We start from the raw sequence: 22,011 nt of genomic DNA, 5'->3' as shown, positions 1-22,011 counted from the left end.
GACTAAAAACAACAACAACAACAAACAAACAAACAAGCAAACAAATGTGATGCTTTGGAGTGGCCTAGTCAAAGGTCAGACTCAAATCCAGTTGTGATCCTTTGGAATGACCTTAAACAGGCCGTTCATGCTCAGAACCCTCCACTGTGGCTGAATTAAAACAATTTTGAAAAGAAGAGTGGGCCAAACTTCCTCCAGCGATGTGAAAGACTCATTGCTAGTTATCAAAAACGCATGATTGCAGTTTTTGCTGCACAGGGTGACACAACCAGTAATTAGGTTTAGAGAGCAATTCCTTTTTCACATAGGGCCATTTTTCCCTTAATGAATAAAATCATCATTCAAAAACTGGATTTTGGATTTACTCGGGTTATTTTTATCTAATATTAAAATGTGTTTGAAACATTTCAGTGTGAAAAATAGGAAAGGGATAGATACTTTTTCACAGCACTGTATGACTATGCAGATTCTAATTATCAAAGTGTCATCACATGGGGTTACCAGTGAGTGACTGCTCAGAGTTGGCATGCTGTCTACTTAGGCAGTGCTGTGGAGACGGTTATGCTGATGGACAATGATCTCAGGGTCTAATGATGACCAGAGTGTCTGCCAACAGGTTAATCAAATCCAAATAAATATGATCATTTTTATGATAGTAGGGCACTGGTTATTAGTGATCTCACAGCATACTATAGGATGATTGTTCTATGGAGAACTCCACCAACCATAACTACTGACCAGGGGCGTAGGAATGAGTTTACTATTTTGGGGGGGACACATATCAGAATCCGGACAGATTAGTAAATACTCGGAGCAAAGCATAAAAATGCTATTTGATCTTTTACTTTCTCCTTTTTCAAATGTTTCTTGGAAAAATAGTGTTGTGTACACCTATATTATTGCATGTATAATTTACATATGTATATGTTTTATAATAAGATGTGGGTAAACCACCAAACAAAATGGCCTGAGTCTTTTATCAAGCATAATGAACCATGTCATTCCAGGCTGTACGCTTACTTTATCAGGTGGCCGCACTGATACTAACTGATTCTTTAATCTAACAAAGTTCTACATGAAAGCACCCTCACAGATAATGTAATGAACAAATTATTCACTTTTTAATATCAACCTTAAGTAAAAAAACAGGTATTAAAATATGCCCATTCAGTTTGAAACTCTGTTTGCTTGGCCAACAAAAACAAAATCTAATAATAAAAATAAATATCAATAAAATAATAACCAACAGAAATAAATAAAAGTGATACCTCTCACATTTAATAGACAAGCTCTGTGCCTCACTGACAACACAGTTTGCTCTTGCGCTTTACAGCCCTGCATTTAATAACTGGCCAAACAGGCGCAGAGCACACAAAGGGTTAAAAAACAGTAGCCTAGGCTATGAATATGGCTTGTTTATAACGTTATAAACAAGCCATATTCATGGCAACAGTCCCGACAGACCTCCTCCTCCCAAACACGCCGTTCAGAGGGGGGCGGGGGAGCGCAGTGACATAACGCTATGTTGCACCTTCAAAATAAAAGCACGCGAGTTCAAGAGTTCAAAATCAAGTATTTTTCTCCTCCGCGGTGTCATTTTTGGGTGGGACAAATGCGCCCCACTCCAGTATTGGTTCCCCCCCCCCAGGTTCCTCCGCCTATGCTGCTGACAGATAACATGAAATGTTATTTAACCATTTCAGGGCCACTTTTTCAAGCCTTCAATGATTACAGTATAAGCTGTCTGTCCAGACAGCCCACTGGATGTTGTAATATCTCACTGTCTTCATTTGTATTGCTCTTGTCAAACCCAGTATGGGTGTACTACATTGTGTTGAGCACAGGGGCCCAGACAGATCTTAACTGAGACTTTGATTAAGACTAGCAGATCACTGGTGCCATTGTTATGAGAAAATGAATATATCAGATGTTATGTGTAATATTATGCATCTGTGAAATTACTTCAAAAGTGCTATTCATAATGAATATGGCTGAACAGAAGGTGTTCTGGAGGGAGGATGGTCCCTCCTTAGATAATGGTATTTATTAACCTTCTTATTTAGAAAGCAGTCATATCAAATAAAGAGTAACTTCATCATAGATGAACTGCTTCTTACATAATGCCTTTTTACTTGAGCACTCAATATGTCTTATTAACCCATTTGTACAAGCATGCCCCCCCCCCACACCTAAGTCCTTTCTGTCTAACATTCACACACATTTGAACTCTGATGAACACATCAGAGAGCAACTCAGTGTTCAGCATCTTGCCCAAGGATACTTTGGCATGCAGACTGGAGCAGCCGGGGATTGAACTACCAACCTTCCAAGTAGCTCTAACACCTGAGCTACAGCTACACCTGGATGTGTTGCCACTTTGCCACAGTCTAGTTAGGATGTTCTGGAACAACCCAGGAACCAACAAGGCTTAAGCTTGCCATGAACTGGAAATCGCTGGAACACCGGGGTCACCGTCTTCGGTGTAGACGGTGACCCCGGTGTCGCCATGGTGTCGCCATGAACCAAGAGGACACCCACTACACTGTAAACCCAGATTTTGATTCCACTTAAAAATATTGAGATCATATTACTTAAAATTGCCTAGAATGTGAACATTACTTGTTAATGCTGAGTAGCCTGTACTTTTTGATGGTCTATCTTATTGTAATCATGTGTTTGAGTTCAAACAACTTAATATCATCAAGTTTTGCACCTGCTAAAAATCTAGTTTAGACCAGTTTTAACAGACTGGATGCATGGTGGCATGATGGTTAGCAGTGCTACCTCACAGGTAGAATACCAGCTTGAAGGTCTGGGTTCAATTCCGGCTTGGCGCAGGCCTCTCGCTGTTTGGAATAGAAGACATTTGGTGTTTTTGTTTGGTTTTTGTTCACAATGCTCTCTCGTATAGTTTTTTATTGTTCCATGGACAAAAGTTATTTGTAAATGTTAATGTACCAGCATTCAGCAGGGCTGAGTTTTATCATGTTTATTTACCAAATTTAAACAGACACAGTTCAACACTGTAAAAAATATCTGTGTTACTGGGCAGCATGGTGGTTAGCACTGCTGCCTCACAGCTAGAATAGCTATCTGATAGTCTGGGTTCAGTTCCACCTTAGCCTGGGACTCTTGCTGTGTGGAGTTTGTATGTTCTCCCTGTGTCTGTGTGGGTTTCCTCCCACAATCATGAAGACATGCAGTTACTGGGGTTAGGTTAATTGGTCTCTCTAAATTGCTCACAGGTGTGAATGGTTGTCTGTGTCAGCCCTGCAACAGGCTGTACGGGGTGTACCCTGCATCTTACTGCCTTGTCAGCTGGGATAGGCTCCACCCCCCACCATCCCACGCAACCATGAAAAGGATAGGGGGGGATTGATTGATCAAAAGACATTTTATTTTTTCATGAACTATAACAGATAAGTTTGGTCAATTGAGTTAAATGAACTGTTTCATTACTTAAAAAATTTAAGGCAACAAGTTACCTTGGTTTTTTAAGTAGATTGAACTTATCCGGGTTTACAGTGTAAGAAAGAAGCTCTTGCTCCAAAAGTGACACCTGGCCTGCTACTTCTTTTTTCCTCAACTTGTCCAGTTTCATCAATTTTTTTTAAATACACTGTACACAGTGCTGAGATATGCAAAATTTGGTGCAAAAATACTATTTTATGCCCATCAAACTGTGTTATCATTGGCGTTTTTCATAGATTCAACAAAACGAACACCGAACTATGAATGATTCATAGGTCAGTGTTAAGTGGCTGTCAGGTAGAAGAACTGGACTGAAAATTAGTGAACTATTGAACTATTGTTCAAGACCAATTAGAAAATTACAAGAAAGTCTGGATCCTTGGAAGCAAACTATGAAACTATGAAACTTATTCAGCTTTACCTGTAAACTTGCTCTGATGCTACAGTAGAGTTATCCATAACACGTTCTTAACAACAGGTATGCATTACATATTCTGATGGAGAATCAGAATATATAATAGGGACAGATATTACTCTGGTGTTGATGTGATAAAAGCTTTTAACCAGTATTGAGCTAATATTTCTGTGAGCAAAGAAGGACTTAGTTTGTAGATGAATTATGATCCCGGGTCTGACTGTTGGCTTTTGAACTTTTTATGTTGAATTCTTTGTTTGTGTTCATAGTTTTGTTTATTGATCTTTTGGTTTTGTTTTTTATTCATAAGCATTTTTTGAGCCTTTAGTTCTTTAGTCTTAGTTAATAATTTAGTTAAATTAAAAATTACTAACTAAATTATTAATTTATTATTACATTAGTCTGTTTTCTTTCTTTCCTGTGTCATTTCCCCTAAACATGGCCCTGTCCCAGCTGTTTTTGAGATGTGTTGCCATCAGATGAGAAATGTACTGATATTTTTGATGAAATTGTAAAAGTAAACATTTGATATGTTTTTATTTACATTTTAAACAGTCTCCCAACTTTCTTGGAATTGGGGCTTTAAAACCAAGGTGCATCCATCCTGGGGCAATTATACAAAAGCAAACATTTCAGTTACAACAAGCATGTTGACTTGATTACAGGAAGAGATTATGTTTCAGAATGGTAGTAAATTTGTGGCAGATTATCTTAAGCATTTTGATATTTTTAATTTGGATAATCTGTTTATTTTACTAAGCTGTCAGATGCTTTTTACATCTGGTGTAACAGTTGTGGTCAGAAGTTTGCATAGGTGAGATAAATATTGAAAGATCTGGCCACAATTACAAGAGCTATGTTTGGAAGGGTAAAGCTGAGGCTTTCAAACCTAAGAACACTGTCTCAACTGTTACACCTGGTGGTAGCATCACGCTCTGCGGCTCATACTTGTACAGTGCACAAAGTGGAGTAGAATCCCCAAAGTCTTCAGCTTCATCTCACCTCAACAGCTAGATCAGTGGTTCTAAAGTGTGGGCCCTGGTGGACCGCAAGGGTACTGCAGAGGGGCCGCAGCAATAACAGAAATTCAGTTAGAAATTACTCACAAGCAGCACCGTGGACTTTGGGAACCACTGAGCTAGATGGTTGAAACTTGGACACAACCCAGCTTGCCCCTATGGGCGGTTTATTTTGCCCTCCAAGCTCAGGTCCTCTACCAGATCGATCTATCTATCTATCTATCTATCTATCTATCTATCTATCTATCTATCTATCTATCTATCTATCTATCTATCTATCTATCTATCTATCTATCTATCTATCTATCTATCTATCTATCTGCATGCAATGAAAAGGAGATAAGTGTCTGCAGCCTTGCAGCCATCACAGGCATATATATATATATGTGTGTGTGTGTGTGTGTGTGTGTGTGTGTGTGTGTGTGTGTGTGTGTGTGTGTGTGTGTGTGTGTGTGTGTGTGTGTGTGTGTAAAGCAAGTCTTATTCCATTAGCTAGGTCATACGGGCCAGATGTTGCACCTAAAAGTATGGACATAGATTTTATTAATCAGTTTGAGCACAGCATGGCGGAGTCTGTGCTCTAATTCATCTCTCCCTGTATAGATTTGCTTAGCTTCTGTACTGTAAGAACAGATTGAACACATAGTCTGCACACTGCTGTGGGCTGAACTCTTGTACTCATAGATAATATTTAAACACACAAAAAGTCAGATCAGTGTACAGACTGTTTTTTCTGTCTCTTAAATTCGCTGAGATAGCCACAGTCATCTGAAGGGGAGACCTTTGAACTGCAACATGTGTGCTTTCAGGTAGGGCTGAGTGATAAAACAATAAAGATAATTATTGCAATATAACATTTCCTTAATAGAAATATGAGACATGGTCAATATAAATATCGTGTTATCCGTGTTATGACAGACAACACGAAAGGCGAATGAGAATAGTGCCACGCTGAACCAATCATGAAGCTGGAATAGAGTTAGAGTCATATCAGTTTAGGTTGAGGAACACGATGCAGGACGAGCAGCCATCAGCAGCAGCACACATGCTAATGTTTGGGCTTCTGCAGCCGTGCAAACCAATGATTGATATAAAAGACAACTCCAGTGATGGTGTTACTGAACTGGAGACCCCACAGCCCAAAGTTCACAAGATCAGGATGTTCTTAAAAAGAAGGGTCAGAGGACTTCATTAGTGTGGAGATATTTTAGATATTTTAGCATCACAAATTCTTTTTGCCATCTGAAGCAATGAACATCCTTGCACAGTTGACTGTTTACCCACACAAAGCAGTGGACACACAATGCAAGCTTTTACAGCTTTACAGTCCCAGACACTCCCAGCTTTACAGTACCATGCCTTACAACCCATCACTGATGGGCATATCCTCCTGAGATTAATGAAAATATAAATGTAGAAGTCAGGAGACCATTATATTTCATAACAGAAAACCCTTTAGCTGACATCTTATTATGACTGCAAAATGATTTTGCTCTAATTTGGAGGCCTTGCCCTAAACTTTTATCCAAATGTAGTCACCTCTGGGTTAGTAGATATAATACATATTCCACAAAATATGTTTACAATATTAAGAATACTCATGAAATCAAAACTATTTTAAACATGCTTTAAGACATTGATATTCTGTGATTATCTTTAACATTTCTATGAATGCTTTATGGTAACCACCTCCTAGAACGGAGACAAAAAGTTTCCATGGCAAACAAATTAAAGAAAGTACATCCTGCACTTTTGTACAAGGGTGTATACTACATAATGTATTTCTATTTATATAATCTATAACAATAAGCCAGCTGTAATGCATACATTCAAGGTATTTACAACATATTATACTCATGTGTACAGGAAAATTACTACGTAATGCACCCATATATATAATCTGCTGATATCAATGCATTATGTACACTGCTCAAAAAAATAAAGGGAACACTTAAACAACACAATATAACTCCAAGTAAATCAAACTTCTGTGAAATCAAACTGTCCACTTAGGAAGCAACACTGATTGACAATCAGTTTCACATGTTGTTGTGTAAATGGAATAGACAACAGGTGGAAATTATTGGCAATTAGCAAGACACACTCACTAAAGGAGTGGTTCTCCAGGTGGGGACCACAGACCACTTCTCAGTACCTATGCTTTCTGGCTGATGTTTTGGTCACTTTTGAATGTTGGTGGTGCTTTGACACTCGTGGTAGCATGAGACGGACTCTACAACCCACACAAGTGGCTCAGGTAGTGCAGCTCATCCAGGATGGCACATCGATGCGAGCTGTGGCAAGAAGGCTTGCTGTGTCTGTCAGCGTAGTGTCCAGAGGCTGGAGGCGCTACCAGGAGACAGGCCAGTACACCAGGAGACGTGGAGGAGGCCGTAGGAGGGCAACAACCCAGCAGCAGGACCGCTACCTCCGCCTTTGTGCAAGGAGGAACAGGAGGAGCACTGCCAGAGCCCTGCAAAATGACCTCCACCAGGCCACAAATGTGCATGTGTCTGCACAAACAGTTAGAAACCGACTCCATGAGGATGGTATGAGGGCCCGACGTCCACAGATGGGGGTTGTGCTCACAGCTCAACACCGTGCAGGATGCTTGGCATTTGCCAGAGAACACCAGGATTGGCAAATTCACCACTGGCACCCTGTGCCCTTCACAGATAAAAGCAGGTTCACACTGAGCACACATGACAGACGTGACAGAGTCTGGAGATGCCGTGGAGAGCGATCTGCTGCCTGCAACATCCTTCAGCATGACCGGTTTGGCAGTGGGTCAGTAATGGTGTGGGGTGGCATTTCTTTGGAGGGCTGCACAGCCCTCCATGTGCTGCCATTAGGTACTGAGATGAGATTCTCAGACCCCTTGTGAGACCATATGCTGGTGCCGTTGGCCCTGGGTTCCTCCTAATGCAGGACAATGCTAGACCTCATGTGGCTGGAGTGTGTCAGCAGTTCTTGCAAGATGAAGGCATTGAAGCTATGGACTGGCCCGCCTGTTCCCCAGACCTGAATCCGATTGAGCACATCTGGGACATCATGTCTCGCTCCATCCACCAACGTCACATTGCACCACAGACTGTCCAGGAGTTGGCAGATGCTTTAGTCCAGGTCTGGGAGGAGATCCCTCAGGAGACCATCTGCCACCTCATCAGGAGCATGCCCAGGTGTTGTAGGGAGGTCATACAGGCACGTGGAGGCCACACACAATACTGAGCCTCATTTTGACTTGTTTTAAGGACATTACATCAAAGTTGGATCAGCCTGTAGTGTGTCCACTATAATTTTGTGTGTGACTCCAAATCCAGACCTCCATTGGTTAATAAATTTGATTTCCATTGATGATTTTTGTGTGATTTTGTTGTCAGCACATTCAACTTTATAAATATTCAATGAGAATATTTCATTCATTCAGATCTAGGATGTATTATTTGAGTGTTTCCTTTATTTTTTTGAGCAGTGTATAACATCACTATAATCATAAGGCAACCATGTACAAAACATAATACAACCATGTTGTTTACATTTGAGTAATACTGCTGAGCAGTAGGTATGGCTTTAATATTGCTCAATGATGAGACAGCCTATACTGGTTATAGCCATGAGTCATCCCTGACTAACATGTTAGACAATGCTCAGCCAATCAGAAGTTGGCATCACAGGCTAATCAATCAGGCTGCAGCCTAGAACTGATGTTCCTATAAACAGACTGGCTCTTTACCTGGAAAGTTCTCACCATCAGCTTCTGCCAGCTGTTCAGGGACCAAGGTATAGCCAATCACACAGCACAATATGATCACATGATTAAGCTATCAGGTATGGGAAAGAGGTTGAATATCATTAGCATATATTATCATAGGATTAGCAGCCTGAAATCTTCCATGCTGTTTACTCTCCACTTCAGATAAATACAGCCAAAGTTTACAAAGGTACTGAGGATAATGGTACGGATGGTATGACAACAGCATTCTCCCGCTTTATATTATGTGACAGGATAAAACAAAAAAAATGAAAAGACAGAGTGATATCATGAAAGCCTACTTTGCTGTAAAAGACATGATGCCAGAAAGCATCACATCTTAAATGTCAGATTTATGCAGCTGATTAAAATACCTGACCCTTGTTTTCAGCTCCCTGGCCATCAACATTTCTCTCAGATGGCCTTTTCCCAATGGAGTGTAGAGAGACAGTTGTACAGCTATACCATACTTTGCTGCCACATTGGATATGTGGTCAAGTCACACATCTGATCCATAAATAAGCCTCACTGCCTTCACTGAGACAGTACTGCACTTCTTGTGTCTTTTTTATTTACTCACTCTTGTTTTGCATTGGTGCATAAGCGGATCACAGTTGAGTGAATAGTTTGTTTGGTTTCTGTTCTCCCTTCTTTCCATTGGAAAGTTTCTTGTATTTGTACTGAGGATACATTCAGAATGTTTTTTGTCTATTTGTTTGTGGGGTTGTTTCCCAACAGTTTGAAATAGTTTGAATACCTAGGTTGCATGGCAGCTAGTATGGGTTTTCCTTTTCCCTCTCAGATGATCCTAACTCTGCGACAGGCTGTGACCTGTACAGGTGTACCCTGCCTCTTGCCCTGTGACGGCTGGGATAGGTTCTGGCCCCCCCTGTGACCCTGAACAGAATAAGTGGGGTGGATGGATGGCTGATGCTAACTTCTGGGTTTCCTGGCTGCCATTACTAACCAGTAACCACAGGGTCCATAATGGCTCTCTATCACTGGCTGTCACAGACACAGTCCTGTGGATTGTGACCTTTTTTGTGCAATTAGAAGTTGGTTGACTAACATTTTTCTTGTTGATATTTTGTCATATAATACAGGCCAGCCCTAAAAACTACAAACTGACACACTGTCTTATTCTGTTGTGTCAGCCAGTGTTGTACAGTATCAGTCAGTTTAGACACAATCACAAGTGTGTCCAAACTTTTGACTGGTAGGATAAGTGCAAAAATAGTAAATACTAGGGCAATATAATTAGTTGGTTACAACAATTGTATTGCATAATAATTCTAGTGTTATTTTCTTTATGATTATTGATTAGCTTGTGAAAATGTTAACTGCATTAAAATAAGTATGTTAGTATACCATTTTCAAAAGATGTATAGCAGTTGTATTTGAATCATTTTTTTCAACAAGTGGTTAAGTTTAATTTCATGCAAAATTTCTGATTTTTATTTTAAATCGTTAAAGAAAAAATTTAAATGTCACATGGAAGCAATGATTAGTATTTTGTTTCATTGTGACACTGAAATGGTGATTTTAAAAACAAAACAAGCAAATAAAAACTAATGTGCTGATTTAATCATCGGGGAACAGGGGAGAAAGCATGGGGAAAGAGCCTTTCTTTGAACTCTGCTGTTATATAATCCTCTGATGCAGCACTGCAGTCTAAAGGGATATCCTGCCATAGCTGCTCAATGAATATTTCAGTGAAACAGCTCTTCTGGTATTTTTCATATTCTAACTGTTACCTTGTGCCACATTCAGTCACAATGGTGAAGTGCAGCAGCACCTAGGTCCCCAAACACAAAACAATCACGATCATTAAAAGAAAGGACTTTCTCAGGGAATTAGCAGTAATTCATCTGAGTCTGCATTGAAAGTGAATGTTTGGGTGGATCCAGAATATGTGCAGGCATTGCTTTTTACTGTTTTGTCAGACTGGAACAAGTTGTCTTCATGGCTCCAGTTGGCACAGTAGTCAGAGCTGCTCCACCTTGGGAAGAACAAGGCCAAACATTAAACATTAATGTTAACATTATTGTTATCATTAACATTAGTCTATTAACTGTAGTCACAGAAAAAATTTCAAAGACAAAAACTGAGTTTAGAGTAAGTGAAAGTTTTGACAAGTTCCCTCTAAAATGAGCTTATATTAAAGATGTTCTAAATGGAGACCATTTGAAGTAGTTCAAAACTACGTTTTTTCCTAACATTGCAACGTCCTACTGGTTAATGGCACAGCTAAATTGAGTAAGACAGTGCTGATACATCTTGTGTCTGTAATTATTGACTAAATGGTTGATGGTCTAGAACAGTAAGCATAGCCATTATATATGTGCTGCTTGAAGTAGCATCTACAAAGCATAGAGAAGGAAATCTGTACTTGGAACAGGAAGGTTCTGTAGTATTTATGAATTTATTTATGTCATGGTCTGTAGGTTGTTTTGGGGGTTTGTGCATTTTAGTTTCCTAGTTAATCTCTGAGTTTGGGTTTATATACGCGTGCTTTGAGGCCTGGCTTTGTGTATGGGTTTATTTTAGGCTCTGTTACAATTTATGGTTCTTGCTTCAGTTTTGATTCATATTTGAATTTTGGTCTTGTTTCCATTCAGAGATAGTTTTGTGCCCTTGAGTTTTGTAATATTTAATCCCCCTCTGTGTGTCATATTTTAGTTATGAGTTCTTAGTTATCTTGAGGTGTTCTTTCTTTGCTTTCATTATTCACATCATTCGCTATGTTCTTTGTTTTTTTTCAATTGTTTTAGGGTTTTTACTTTCATATTTTAAACCATTCAGTTCTAGTTCTATTTGAATTCTAGTTACTGTTTATTGCGTCATGATCTGGGGTTGGACATTGTGTTTGACTTTGTTTGTTAGGTGTTCATAGTTTGGCTTATTAATCTTGATTTATTTATTTCTTGTTAGAATTTAGTCCTAATGTTGTGGATCTGTACATTTTTCAGCTGTTTTGGACGGAAAAAATTTTCTGATTTAATTTGACTTATTTAAACTGTTGGACAGAGGCCATTTTTATTTATCTGCACATTATATTTTCATTTAAAAATAAAAACTGCATTCACTTTAATATGCATTGTTTATTTGATATTTAATGTGATGGTCACATTAATGTTAAAAACACATTTGATTAGTTTCAAACTCATATTTTTATGGGTCATTATTTTAATTGTGAGAAGAGACAAGGTGATGTAAACAGGTGAACAGGCTTGAACAGGTGAGGTAAGATTGAAATAATCTTTGACTAATCAATAAAATAATTGACAGATTATTTGACTACCAAAATAATCTTTAGGTGCAGCCCTAAAACAACATGAAACCTAAACAACAGACAACAACTAGAACCAAGAAACCATGAAGAATAGTGAATAAATGCTGATCAAATTCAAACAATAAATAAAGCAAAGAACCAAAAATGATAAAGAGACCACCTAAAAATAAACAAGAACTCCAAATTTCCAAAGTTGAAACCCAGGAAGAGATTAGGGATCACGACAAAGTCACATTTATCTGTAGGCATCATCTCAAAGACGATGACACGTTTGCCCCAATATGTCAACAAAGCAACAATTTCCAATATTTAGTTTGTATTTTTTTCTCTAAACTGATTGTATTTAATTGTGAGGGGAAGCAGATAGATTACCACTGTATGTAATACTCCCTTGTGACTTTCAGTTAAACCCTAGAAATGACTCACACATCCACTGCAGTGCAGTCTAGTGCTTAGTTTGTCTTTACACAAGTTTTCCTTTTGCACAATACATTAATATTTCTCTGTTTGTAAGTAATCTGCCATTAATCACAGACTAATAAAATCAGAGCGTTTGAAAGAAGCCCACTATGTGCACTGAAACGTCAGCAGCTGAGATCATTTTTCCAGGTGTAATCCAAAGCTCTGGTTTCTGTCGGCAGATGAATCCTGAGAAGCAAAGGCTGACACTTTTATGGAACATTAGATCACAGTATCTGGACTCACTTGTATACCTAACAGTGTGTCCTTATGAATGTACTACATTGTAAGCTCTGGTGATTTATTTTGTGAGAGGCCAAGAGTGTATTTTAGCTAATGTTAGCTGCATGGTCTGTTCTCAGAGGTGACATGGTGTTCCAGCTGTCCAGCCCTTAATACCCTCATTAAGTTGTGCAAAACAAAGTACTGCAGTACAGCACATAGTGCCTTACATTCTCTGTGACACTTAGCCCAACAGAGCTCCTGATGATTTTGATACCTACTTGACATTTAAATTAGAATATAACATGTTAAACTTACTAACCTTAGAATAAAGGTGTAAGTGTAGAACTCTGTAGTCTGAAGCCATGAATTTCAGGTGGTCACTCCTGGCTGGGAATGAGCTGCTGCCCCAAATGTCAAATGTAGGAGGTCAAGTATCTTGGCATCTTGTTGTGGAGAAGTGAGTATGCACGAATGTGGATGTTGTGGTTCAAAAAGATAAGTCTTCACGAGTCATGGGTAATCAAAATTGCAGATACAATCATGAGAAAAGGCAAAGAGCGTCTGGGCTCCCCCTTGGACATAGCATGAGGGACTCAGACTATAGCTTCTCTACACCTAGGATGCTGGACCTTAAGATATATTAACTTTTTTATTTGCCACCTGTCTTTATCTCATCAACTGTGGAAGGACATAATAACTGTGATGAAGTCCACAAATTTGTTTGTTTGATTCGTCCCTGCAGAAAACACGTCTCCACTACTCCAGAGTCCAGTAGTGGCGAACATCCAATGCTTTTCATTGCATTTGGTGATGTAAGGCTTGGAAGCTCCTGAGCCGTGGAAACCCTTTCATGAAGCTCTCTACACACTGTTCTTGAGCTGATCTGAAGGCCACATGAAGGTTGGAGGTCTGTAGTGATTGACTCTGCAGAAAGTTGGTGACCTCTGTGCACTATGACCCTCAGCATCCTCTGACCCCACTCTCTGATTTTATGTGGCCTACCACTTCATGGCTGAGTTGCTGTCATTCCCAATCACTTCCACTTTGTTATAATCCCACTAACAGCTGACTGTGGAATATTTAGTAGTGAGGAAATTTGAGGACTGGACTTGTTGCTCAGGTATGATCCTATCACGGTACCACGCTGGAGTTCACTGAGCTCCTGAGAGCGACCCATTCTTTCACTGATGTTTGTAGCAGCAGTCTACATGTCGAGGTGTCGGTTTATACACCTGTGGAAGTGACTGCAACAGCTGAACTCAGTGATCTGGATGCTGAGTAAAGACTTCTGGTAATATAGTGTCTTGTTTGAAACAGTGATGTTGAGTATGAATTATACAATTCATACTCAGTTCTGTCTGTAGCATCAGTGGTTTTGAGCATGCTCTTCATTTCATAATGCTCATCTTTCTTCAGGCTGTCTCTCACTTCTTCACCTCCTCTTCTTGTCATCCTCTTTCTGTTTTCTCACATCATACCCCCCCCCCCCCATCCTTCTTCCCTCTGCTCTGATAAAAGCCTCACCTATGCTACTTGAATACCAAATTTAGCATTCTCTGAGAGCAGTGAGGGAAATTCTCTGCCTTTAAAGCCTTTCCCTTAGAGGACGTACTACTGATGTTCACCTGATGGGGCATAGATGGTTCAGCCTTGTACATATTACTGCTCTAAAACAAAAATGCAACCAATATTGACTTTTTCCTCTCTCCCCCATCAAACTGTGGTGTCAGTTCACTGGATGGTGAAGCAATCAGCATCATTACAGCTGCATAAGCTCTTGCTACCCTTGGTGTGTACAGTGTAGCATTAGCTTCTAGTGCCTCCAGCGAGCCATTCTGGACATAAAAATAAATAACAGCTGACTTTCTCCTCTGCGGTTCCCTCCATACATCCACTTTCTGTATCGCAGCTAGAGCCTGTTAATAGTATTTGTCAAGAAAATTAACAGTAAACAATAAACTGCAGTGCCCCTTCCAGTCCATAATAATGAATTGTTATTCAGCTGTGTAATCCTAATCTAATAAAACATTGCTCCGTATGAATCACTGGGACTTATGTGTACAAAGGTATTTTATGTGTTGAAGTATAATTAACATGACTGCACTGGACTACGAAAAGCAACAAACTATCAAAATGTGGTATAAAACCTATCTGAGGGCATCATTTGTGATGGAATCATGAAGTATAACCGTATGGTTTGAATATTCCATTCAGTTTGTGACTTTTTATGATGACACACAATACAGTTTTACTCTGTTGGCGGTGGGGTGTAAAGGTTATTTTTTGGTACTTTATAATTTGAAAATATACAGCTTAACTTCAAAAGGCTCTAATGTTATTTCCAAAGATTTATACATTATTAGCTCAGCTGTTTCAAAGAAAAAGTCAAGCTATTGTCATCACTGTTAACTCAATAATCCCACCACTGCCGTTAGGATACACATCTTTTAATGGCCGCCATTAACAACAACAAAAAACACCCCAGACCCCCTGTTTACACATGACCCCACCCACAGACACATGCGCAGTAGGTTATGTCCAACTTAACAATAGTTGCTTTGTCTGTTCCGCAAAAACTTTAATGTCGGCCGTAACTTAAGAAGGATGCGTGACCCAGGATGTTCAAGCTCATACCAGAGAGGCATACTGTTCAAGTGAGATCCTTCACATTTCACACATTTGTTCATCTCTTAACTACCAGAGCTAACATGACCTACAGGATGTTAGGGCAGTGGCCACTGAATGAGCTGTTGGCCTGGTGTTCAAATGTTAGTTTAATTGTGTTTTTCTTTTTAAACATTATTTGGTGAAGTATTTCAAAAGAAAGAAATCAAAGAAATAAGGTAACACTGTGTATATTTATCTGCTGTAGACAGACAGACAGGAAATTGACTTGTTGAGCAGCAAGTACAGATGATGATAAAGACTATATAGGAATGGCACTATAAATAGGAATAGTAAAGAATAAATTAAAAAATAACAATAATAACAAAATAAAAGATAACAAGAAAATAATAATAATAATAATATATAGAACTACCCCTAGGTATTTATAGCTGGACACTGTCTCCACAGTAGCCCTCCGATGCAGACAGGCAAGAGTGGTGCTTTTTCTTTCTGAGGTCCAGTTTACTCTAAAATTAAGTAAAAAAAAATGTACACTCTCTAATATTAAGGCCTCTAATATGCAGGCAATGTGATTGAGGAACATTATGCAGCCAATGGTATTTTATATTTTAAATAGCAAATGAAACACATAGGCCTTTGTTTGCCAGCTTCTATGATAAGTACTGTAAATGTGTAATTCTTGTTTCTCTGTGTTGCAGTTGAAAGAGAACTGGTTCAGAAGAGGACCTTCACCCGATGGATAAACCTCCACCTAGAAAAGGTTTGTTCAGATGTTATGACTGCAGAACATACACAACACTAGACACATTAATCATGGTTTTCATGCTCTGTTACTGCAGTTAATACTCCTTAATCTTAGACAGAGGTACCTGCTCATGAACATGGTATATAAACAGCAGGGACAGCTTCTGAATGATGTATGTGGTTGTGTAGAAGTGCCTGTGTGCAGCATTAAAGGGTCATTTGGCTGTCTCTTGTTAATCTAAGATCCTACGTCGTAGTGCAAATAATGATTCAATCTCCTACTAAATTTGTAAGTTTGCTCACAAAGAAATAAACAGTCTTTCATTTTTATGGTAGTTTCATTTTAATGGAGAGAGAAAGAATATTAAACAAAAATCCAGAAAAAAACACTTTACATAAAAGTTATAAATTGATTTGCGTGTCACTGAGTGAAATAAGTATTTCATCACCAAGCAAAACATGTCTTAGTACTCAGTGGAGCTACCCTTGGTGCCATGCGCAGCTGGAAGATGTTTCTTGTAGTTTGTCACCAGGTTTGCACACATCTCAGGAGGGATTTAGGCCTACTGTGGTCCCAACTGCCATCAGATCATTAACAAGCTCCTCTTGTAAAATGCTAAATGGACTAGTTCTTATATAGCGCTTTTCTACTCAGTCAGAGCACTCAAAGCGCTTACACAACATGTTTTACATTCACCCATGCACTCCCATTCATACAAGCACTTCCATGTTTACTAAGCTAAGTGCTTTTTTAATTAGCTAACATTCACACACATTCATACTCCGACAGGACGGTCGGAGAGCAACTTGGGGTTAAGTATCTTGCCCAAGGATACATTGGCATGTAACCTGGAGTAGCCAGGAATCGAACCGCTGACCTTCCGATCAATAGGTGACCTGCTCTACCTACTGAGCTACAGCCACCCACCACCTCTTGTGTAGCTTTGGAATGATCCACCACCTTTCTCATGATCACCCTCACCTCATGAGGGAAGATCTGGCGTGGAACTCCAGACTGAGGGTGATTGATGGTTTATAAACTGTTGATTTCCTCCAGTTGATGAGTAATCTGATATAGATGAGAACTTATCTATAAGTGTGATCAGAGTAATACATCAGCAGCATAAAGTCTTATCTTATGGTCTGTGTTTTCATTCATATTTGCATTTTGTTGAATTGCTGCTGCCACTGGCTCAATAAAGATGTGAGGGAGAGGGTGGGCAGCCCTGCCTGGTGCCCCTCTGCAGACTGAAGCTTTGGGAACTAAGATCATCTGTCCTAACATGTGCATCTGGAGAACTGTGTACTGTTCTGATCCAGTTTATGAAGGATGAACCAAATCCAAATTTGTGTAGAACTGCTAATAAAATTTAGCAGTTTTCACGGTCAAATGTCTTCTCTGCATCTAAAGAGACAACTGTGGTTTCTAATTTTTAGTCTATTACATTTATTAATATGTGTGTATTATTGGCTGATTGTCTACCCTTGATAAAACCTGTTTGATCAGGATGAATTATGAATGAAGTAATTTTTTTTCTAATCTTTTGGCAAATTATATCAGCATCTATGATAAAGATTGGGTGGTAGCTGGATGGGAGTGTTGGGTTTTTGCCTGGTTTAAGAAGCTGATGTTGGCAGAGTTCATGTTTGGAGACCATGTGTGGGTGCTAGCTCTAACAAAATACATTAGAATTCATCAATATTTGGTCCAGATATGCTAGCAATACATACGTCTATATTCTGAATAGTTAAATTAAGTATTATAAATCTACCTTCTGGGTCTGTTGTGGTGTTGTTAATGTTAAAGTTTATCTTCCTGTTAATCAGTATGGCTACACTTTTTGTTTGGAGTTGTAGCAGGCTGAGTACATGTGAGGGAACTGTGGAGAGGAGAGAGTGTGCAGATGTTCTGGACACGTGTCTCCTGTAGAAACATCTGCCTGTAAATCATTTAACCGATTAATAATTTTTAACCTCTTTTCTCTTGAACCAGCTCTGCATACAAACCTCAGTGTGCTCATGTTTAAACTAACTGGTGGAATGTTGTGTCTTCATTAAAGGCGTGAGCGCGCGTGTGTGTGTGTGTGTGTGTGTACTGTATGTTTTTGTGAAAAATCGCAGCATTAGAGGAAACACACTCATTTCCTTTAATGCTGCTGTGAGGGGGGGGGGGGGGGGCGAAGAGTGACATAAATGAAAGAACAGTTCAAAAACAAGTGATCTAAAACATCAACGACAAGAAAAAAAACAAACAAACAACAACAACATACTATGCTGATCAATCCAGTACTAACTGTTCTATCCAGACGTGCCTATTGATCCAGTGGACTGCTGAAAATGAGCTAAGAGGACAGAATCAGATAAAGTTGTTGTGCACACAGATCACCTGGTCGATCGGTGCAGCCGTGGAGTGGTGTTCTGGTTGTGGTAAAGTTGTCTGTTGACACAGAGTTTATTGACTGACATCGCAGCCCAGAAGCCTCCTTGCATGAACTTTTTCTGGATCGGAAACAGGGCTTTATGTCGCTCCAGAATCTCCTTTGGAAACTGATGGTTCACACTGAAGTCCGTCCCACTCAGCTCCCGGCCGCGGCTCTTCAATCAATTCATAACTTCATGTAATGTGTTTTTTCTGTATTTGTGGTTAATATTCTGTCTCTCTCCATGAAAATTAAACTACTGTAAAATCAATTCAATTCAATTTGATTTTTATAGCACTAAGTTACAATTTGCTTTATATTGTCAGGTAAAGACTGTCCAATATTAAAAAACCCTTAGAGACTGTTGGTGTCTTTGCCACACTGTGTGTTTCTGTGGAATCTCACTGTGGAGCTTTGCTCTTGCTTCTGTTTGCGGCTCCTAACCATGGCTGAGTCAGGGTGAGCTGTGAGTCGGAGTGTCTGATCAAGCCTTTTGTTTTCCCTCACACAATGAGCCTCTCTTTTCTTATTCACTCTTTGGCCATGTGTCAAATCTCTGACCCACTAATTGACAATCATACATTTGTCTGCTGTCATCTTGTAAAGTTCCATTAATTCCCCCACCCTCTGACCCCTCCACCACGTATCACGCATACCATATTCAGACACATTCACAGATCCCTGAGTTGGTTCTGATTTGTTATGACAACAGAGCTAAGTGCTGGGTCAGGCAGACTGATGTTGAAGATAAAGCTGTGGTTACACTAGTTGATGTGTTTGGTTTCACTCAAAGCAACAAAACATTAATGTATTTCCTCATTAATGCTGAAAGTGTACAGCAGTGAGTCTGTGATGTCTTTTCAGGAAGCTGTTGGGGTTCACTGCACAGCTGATAACAGGACATGTTACACAGTTTCTACAGTTTTCTAATGCCCTTCATCACCATGTTTTCTGATTTTTATTGACCTGTCCTGTCCGGCAGCTTACGAAAACAAAATTATTGTGTGTATGCTCTGTTGTGCCAAACACTGCTGTGCTGAGAGGAGCTGTACTGGAGGCTCCTCTTGTTTGTTTCTTTCTTTGTTTCTTTATTTATAAATTTAAATGGCGTGGCCCAACAACACCAGAGCCGACAGGCAGGAAGAAATTATTTTTGGGTTGGGGATAAAAGAGTGGTGGTGGTGGTGGGGTCACCTACTGCATCTGTGACAAAACACAAAACACACACAAAAAACAAACAAACAGCACCTGAAAGACAAGAACATAGCAAACACACTTATTCTGTTGCATGTGTGTGTGTTTATGGTTGGTTCTGGGTCTGGAGCTTCCTGTGCCTCGGCCCTGTGGGACATGTTTGCTCCCCACTGGTCACTCTTCTCTGTCTCTCGGGGTCGTTGCTGCTGCTTCTCACCCTCATTATCAAGCAAATTTCATGACACACACACACACACACACACACACACACACACACACACACAAAGACAAATGCAGAATGAGACACACTCATCCAGTCATCAACCCATCTTCCAACGTGTGGGCGTATGAGTGCCCCCAGAACCAGCAGCCACCCCAGAATGCAGTCAACCCAATACCTGGCATATGCTGGAATATGTGAGTGTATGAGGTGTAAAAAAAAAATGAGTATGACTATGAAAACTAGAGTGTTATTAAAACTGAGGGGACAGATGCACGATGAGCACTGCTGATCGGCAGTCAGGTGCTCATCCACCCCCCCAAAAAAACCTCAATGTCTAAGGTGCAAATAAAATTGGGGGGCAAGACAGCAGTGAAGTAGTGAGTGGGGCCACCACCCCACTTCTGGGGAACATAACCCCACCCACCCACCCACCCACCCACCACCACCACCACCCCACCCCCCAACATCCTATATGTATTGTGAAGTGTTGTGAGCTGTAATGTCTATAGTGTAAATAAAAAGGGAGGGGTGGGTGGCTATGTGGCACAGCGAGCAAAGCCATGTTAATGGCTCTATTCACTGTGGCTCATGTGCCACATGTGCCCCCCCCAAGACCCTACGTGAGTGACGTGTTGTAAGTACTCTGATTCCCCACACCCTACTGCAGGGTGGAGGAGAGCAGACCCAGCCTATGGTGACAGCACCCTTTTACCAAGGCTTTTAAAGCCTTAGTGTAAACACCTATGATACTGGAGCTAATGAAAGCTCTAGGTCCAACCATGAGCTGCCTGACAAACTTGATTTGAACCATTTTGAAACATATTCTGATTTACTGGCTAAGAAGTAGATAAAAATTTGGTAGTTCAAGACCAAAACTGTATTTTAGCCTTTGTAAAGTTTTAAACTTGTTCATGATGGTTTGTTATTCCATAGAAATTTTGAACTGTTTGAGTCTAGTAACTTAAACCAAGCAACAGAAGGTTTATTAGAGATCACTGAGAACAAATGATTTTGGTCAAAACCATTGTTTTGCTGGATGGAAGTGTGGGGTCTTTGCCTGGTTTAAGAAGCAGGCTGATGTTGGTGGAGTTTATATTTGGAGGTATTGTGTGATTGTTCTGAATCTGAGTCACCATTCTAAAAAAAGTGGGTGCTAGCTCAGACCAAGAGTCTTTGTAAAACTGCTGGAAAAACCATCTGGACCTGGGCCTTTATTATTTGGGAGATGCTTTAAGGTTTCATGAAATTCAGATATTGAATCCAGAGCTGCAGCCTGTTCATCATTTAACTTATGTAGATTTATACTGTTAAGAAATTCTTCAATTTCAGCATCAGATGGATTAATCTGTGATGAATATAAGGCTTCATAAAAGTCTTTAAAGGAGTTATTTATTTGTTGTGGGTTGTGAGTAATGTTCCCAGTCGAGTCTTTAATAGAAGGAATAGCTGTTTGTTTTTTCTTTATTTAATTTTAACTGGTTGGCCAGGAATTTTCCAGATTTATTTCCATGCTCAAAGTTTTCCAAACGCAGCCTCTGCAACATAAATTGTGTCTTCTTATCAGTTATTTCATTTAACTCCAGTTTTAGTTTCCTCAGTTTGTGGTGAAACAGCAAAGGCAGTTTCTAAAGATTTCATTTTCTGTTCTAACACAACTGTGTTATTTTTCTTATGCGAGCAGTAAGATATTATTTTGCCCCTCATTACTGCCTTTCCTGCTTCCCAAAGAACACATGGTGATATTCCAGGAAGATCATTATTTTATAAACATGTTGCCCACTTGTTTTTGAAATAATTAATGAAGTCTTGTTCTTTAAGTAATGATGTATTAAATCTCCAGTTCCTAATTGTGGTGTGACTCTTTTCTGTGTCAGAGACATAGACACCGGTGCATGATCACTGATAGTGATAGGGTGAATCTGAGTGTCTGTGATATCCATCATCATGGAGCTGCTAACTAAAAAGTAATCTAAGCAGGAGTGAGAGTGATGTACTGGTGAGAAAAAACTATAATCCCTCAGAGTGGGGTGATGTGAACGCCAAGCATCACAAAGACCAAAATCCTTCATGTACTGTTTAAGAATGTCTGCAGACTGACAGCTCCTCTGATTCACTGCTGTACTGAGCCTGTCAATATCTGCATTAAGTACCAGGTTGAAGTCTCCTCCTA

At 39.7% G+C, this 22,011-nt stretch overlaps 1 protein-coding gene across 1 annotated transcript in view; it reads left to right on the top strand.

The window, feature by feature from the left end:
• The window catches only part of clmna (calmin a), a 73,562-nt gene that overhangs the window by 21,150 nt on the left and 30,401 nt on the right, over positions 1–22,011 (top strand). Inside the window, exon 2 of the mRNA XM_030724996.1 lies at positions 15,959–16,020. Coding sequence (XP_030580856.1) covers positions 15,959–16,020 — 62 coding nt within the window. The remainder of the gene's footprint in view (positions 1–15,958; positions 16,021–22,011) is intronic.

Source organism: Archocentrus centrarchus, unplaced genomic scaffold (assembly GCF_007364275.1).
Source record: "Archocentrus centrarchus isolate MPI-CPG fArcCen1 unplaced genomic scaffold, fArcCen1 scaffold_44_ctg1, whole genome shotgun sequence".
NCBI classification, from domain to species: Eukaryota; Metazoa; Chordata; class Actinopteri; order Cichliformes; family Cichlidae; genus Archocentrus; species Archocentrus centrarchus.
This window is presented reverse-complemented; position numbering and strand designations above follow the sequence as displayed.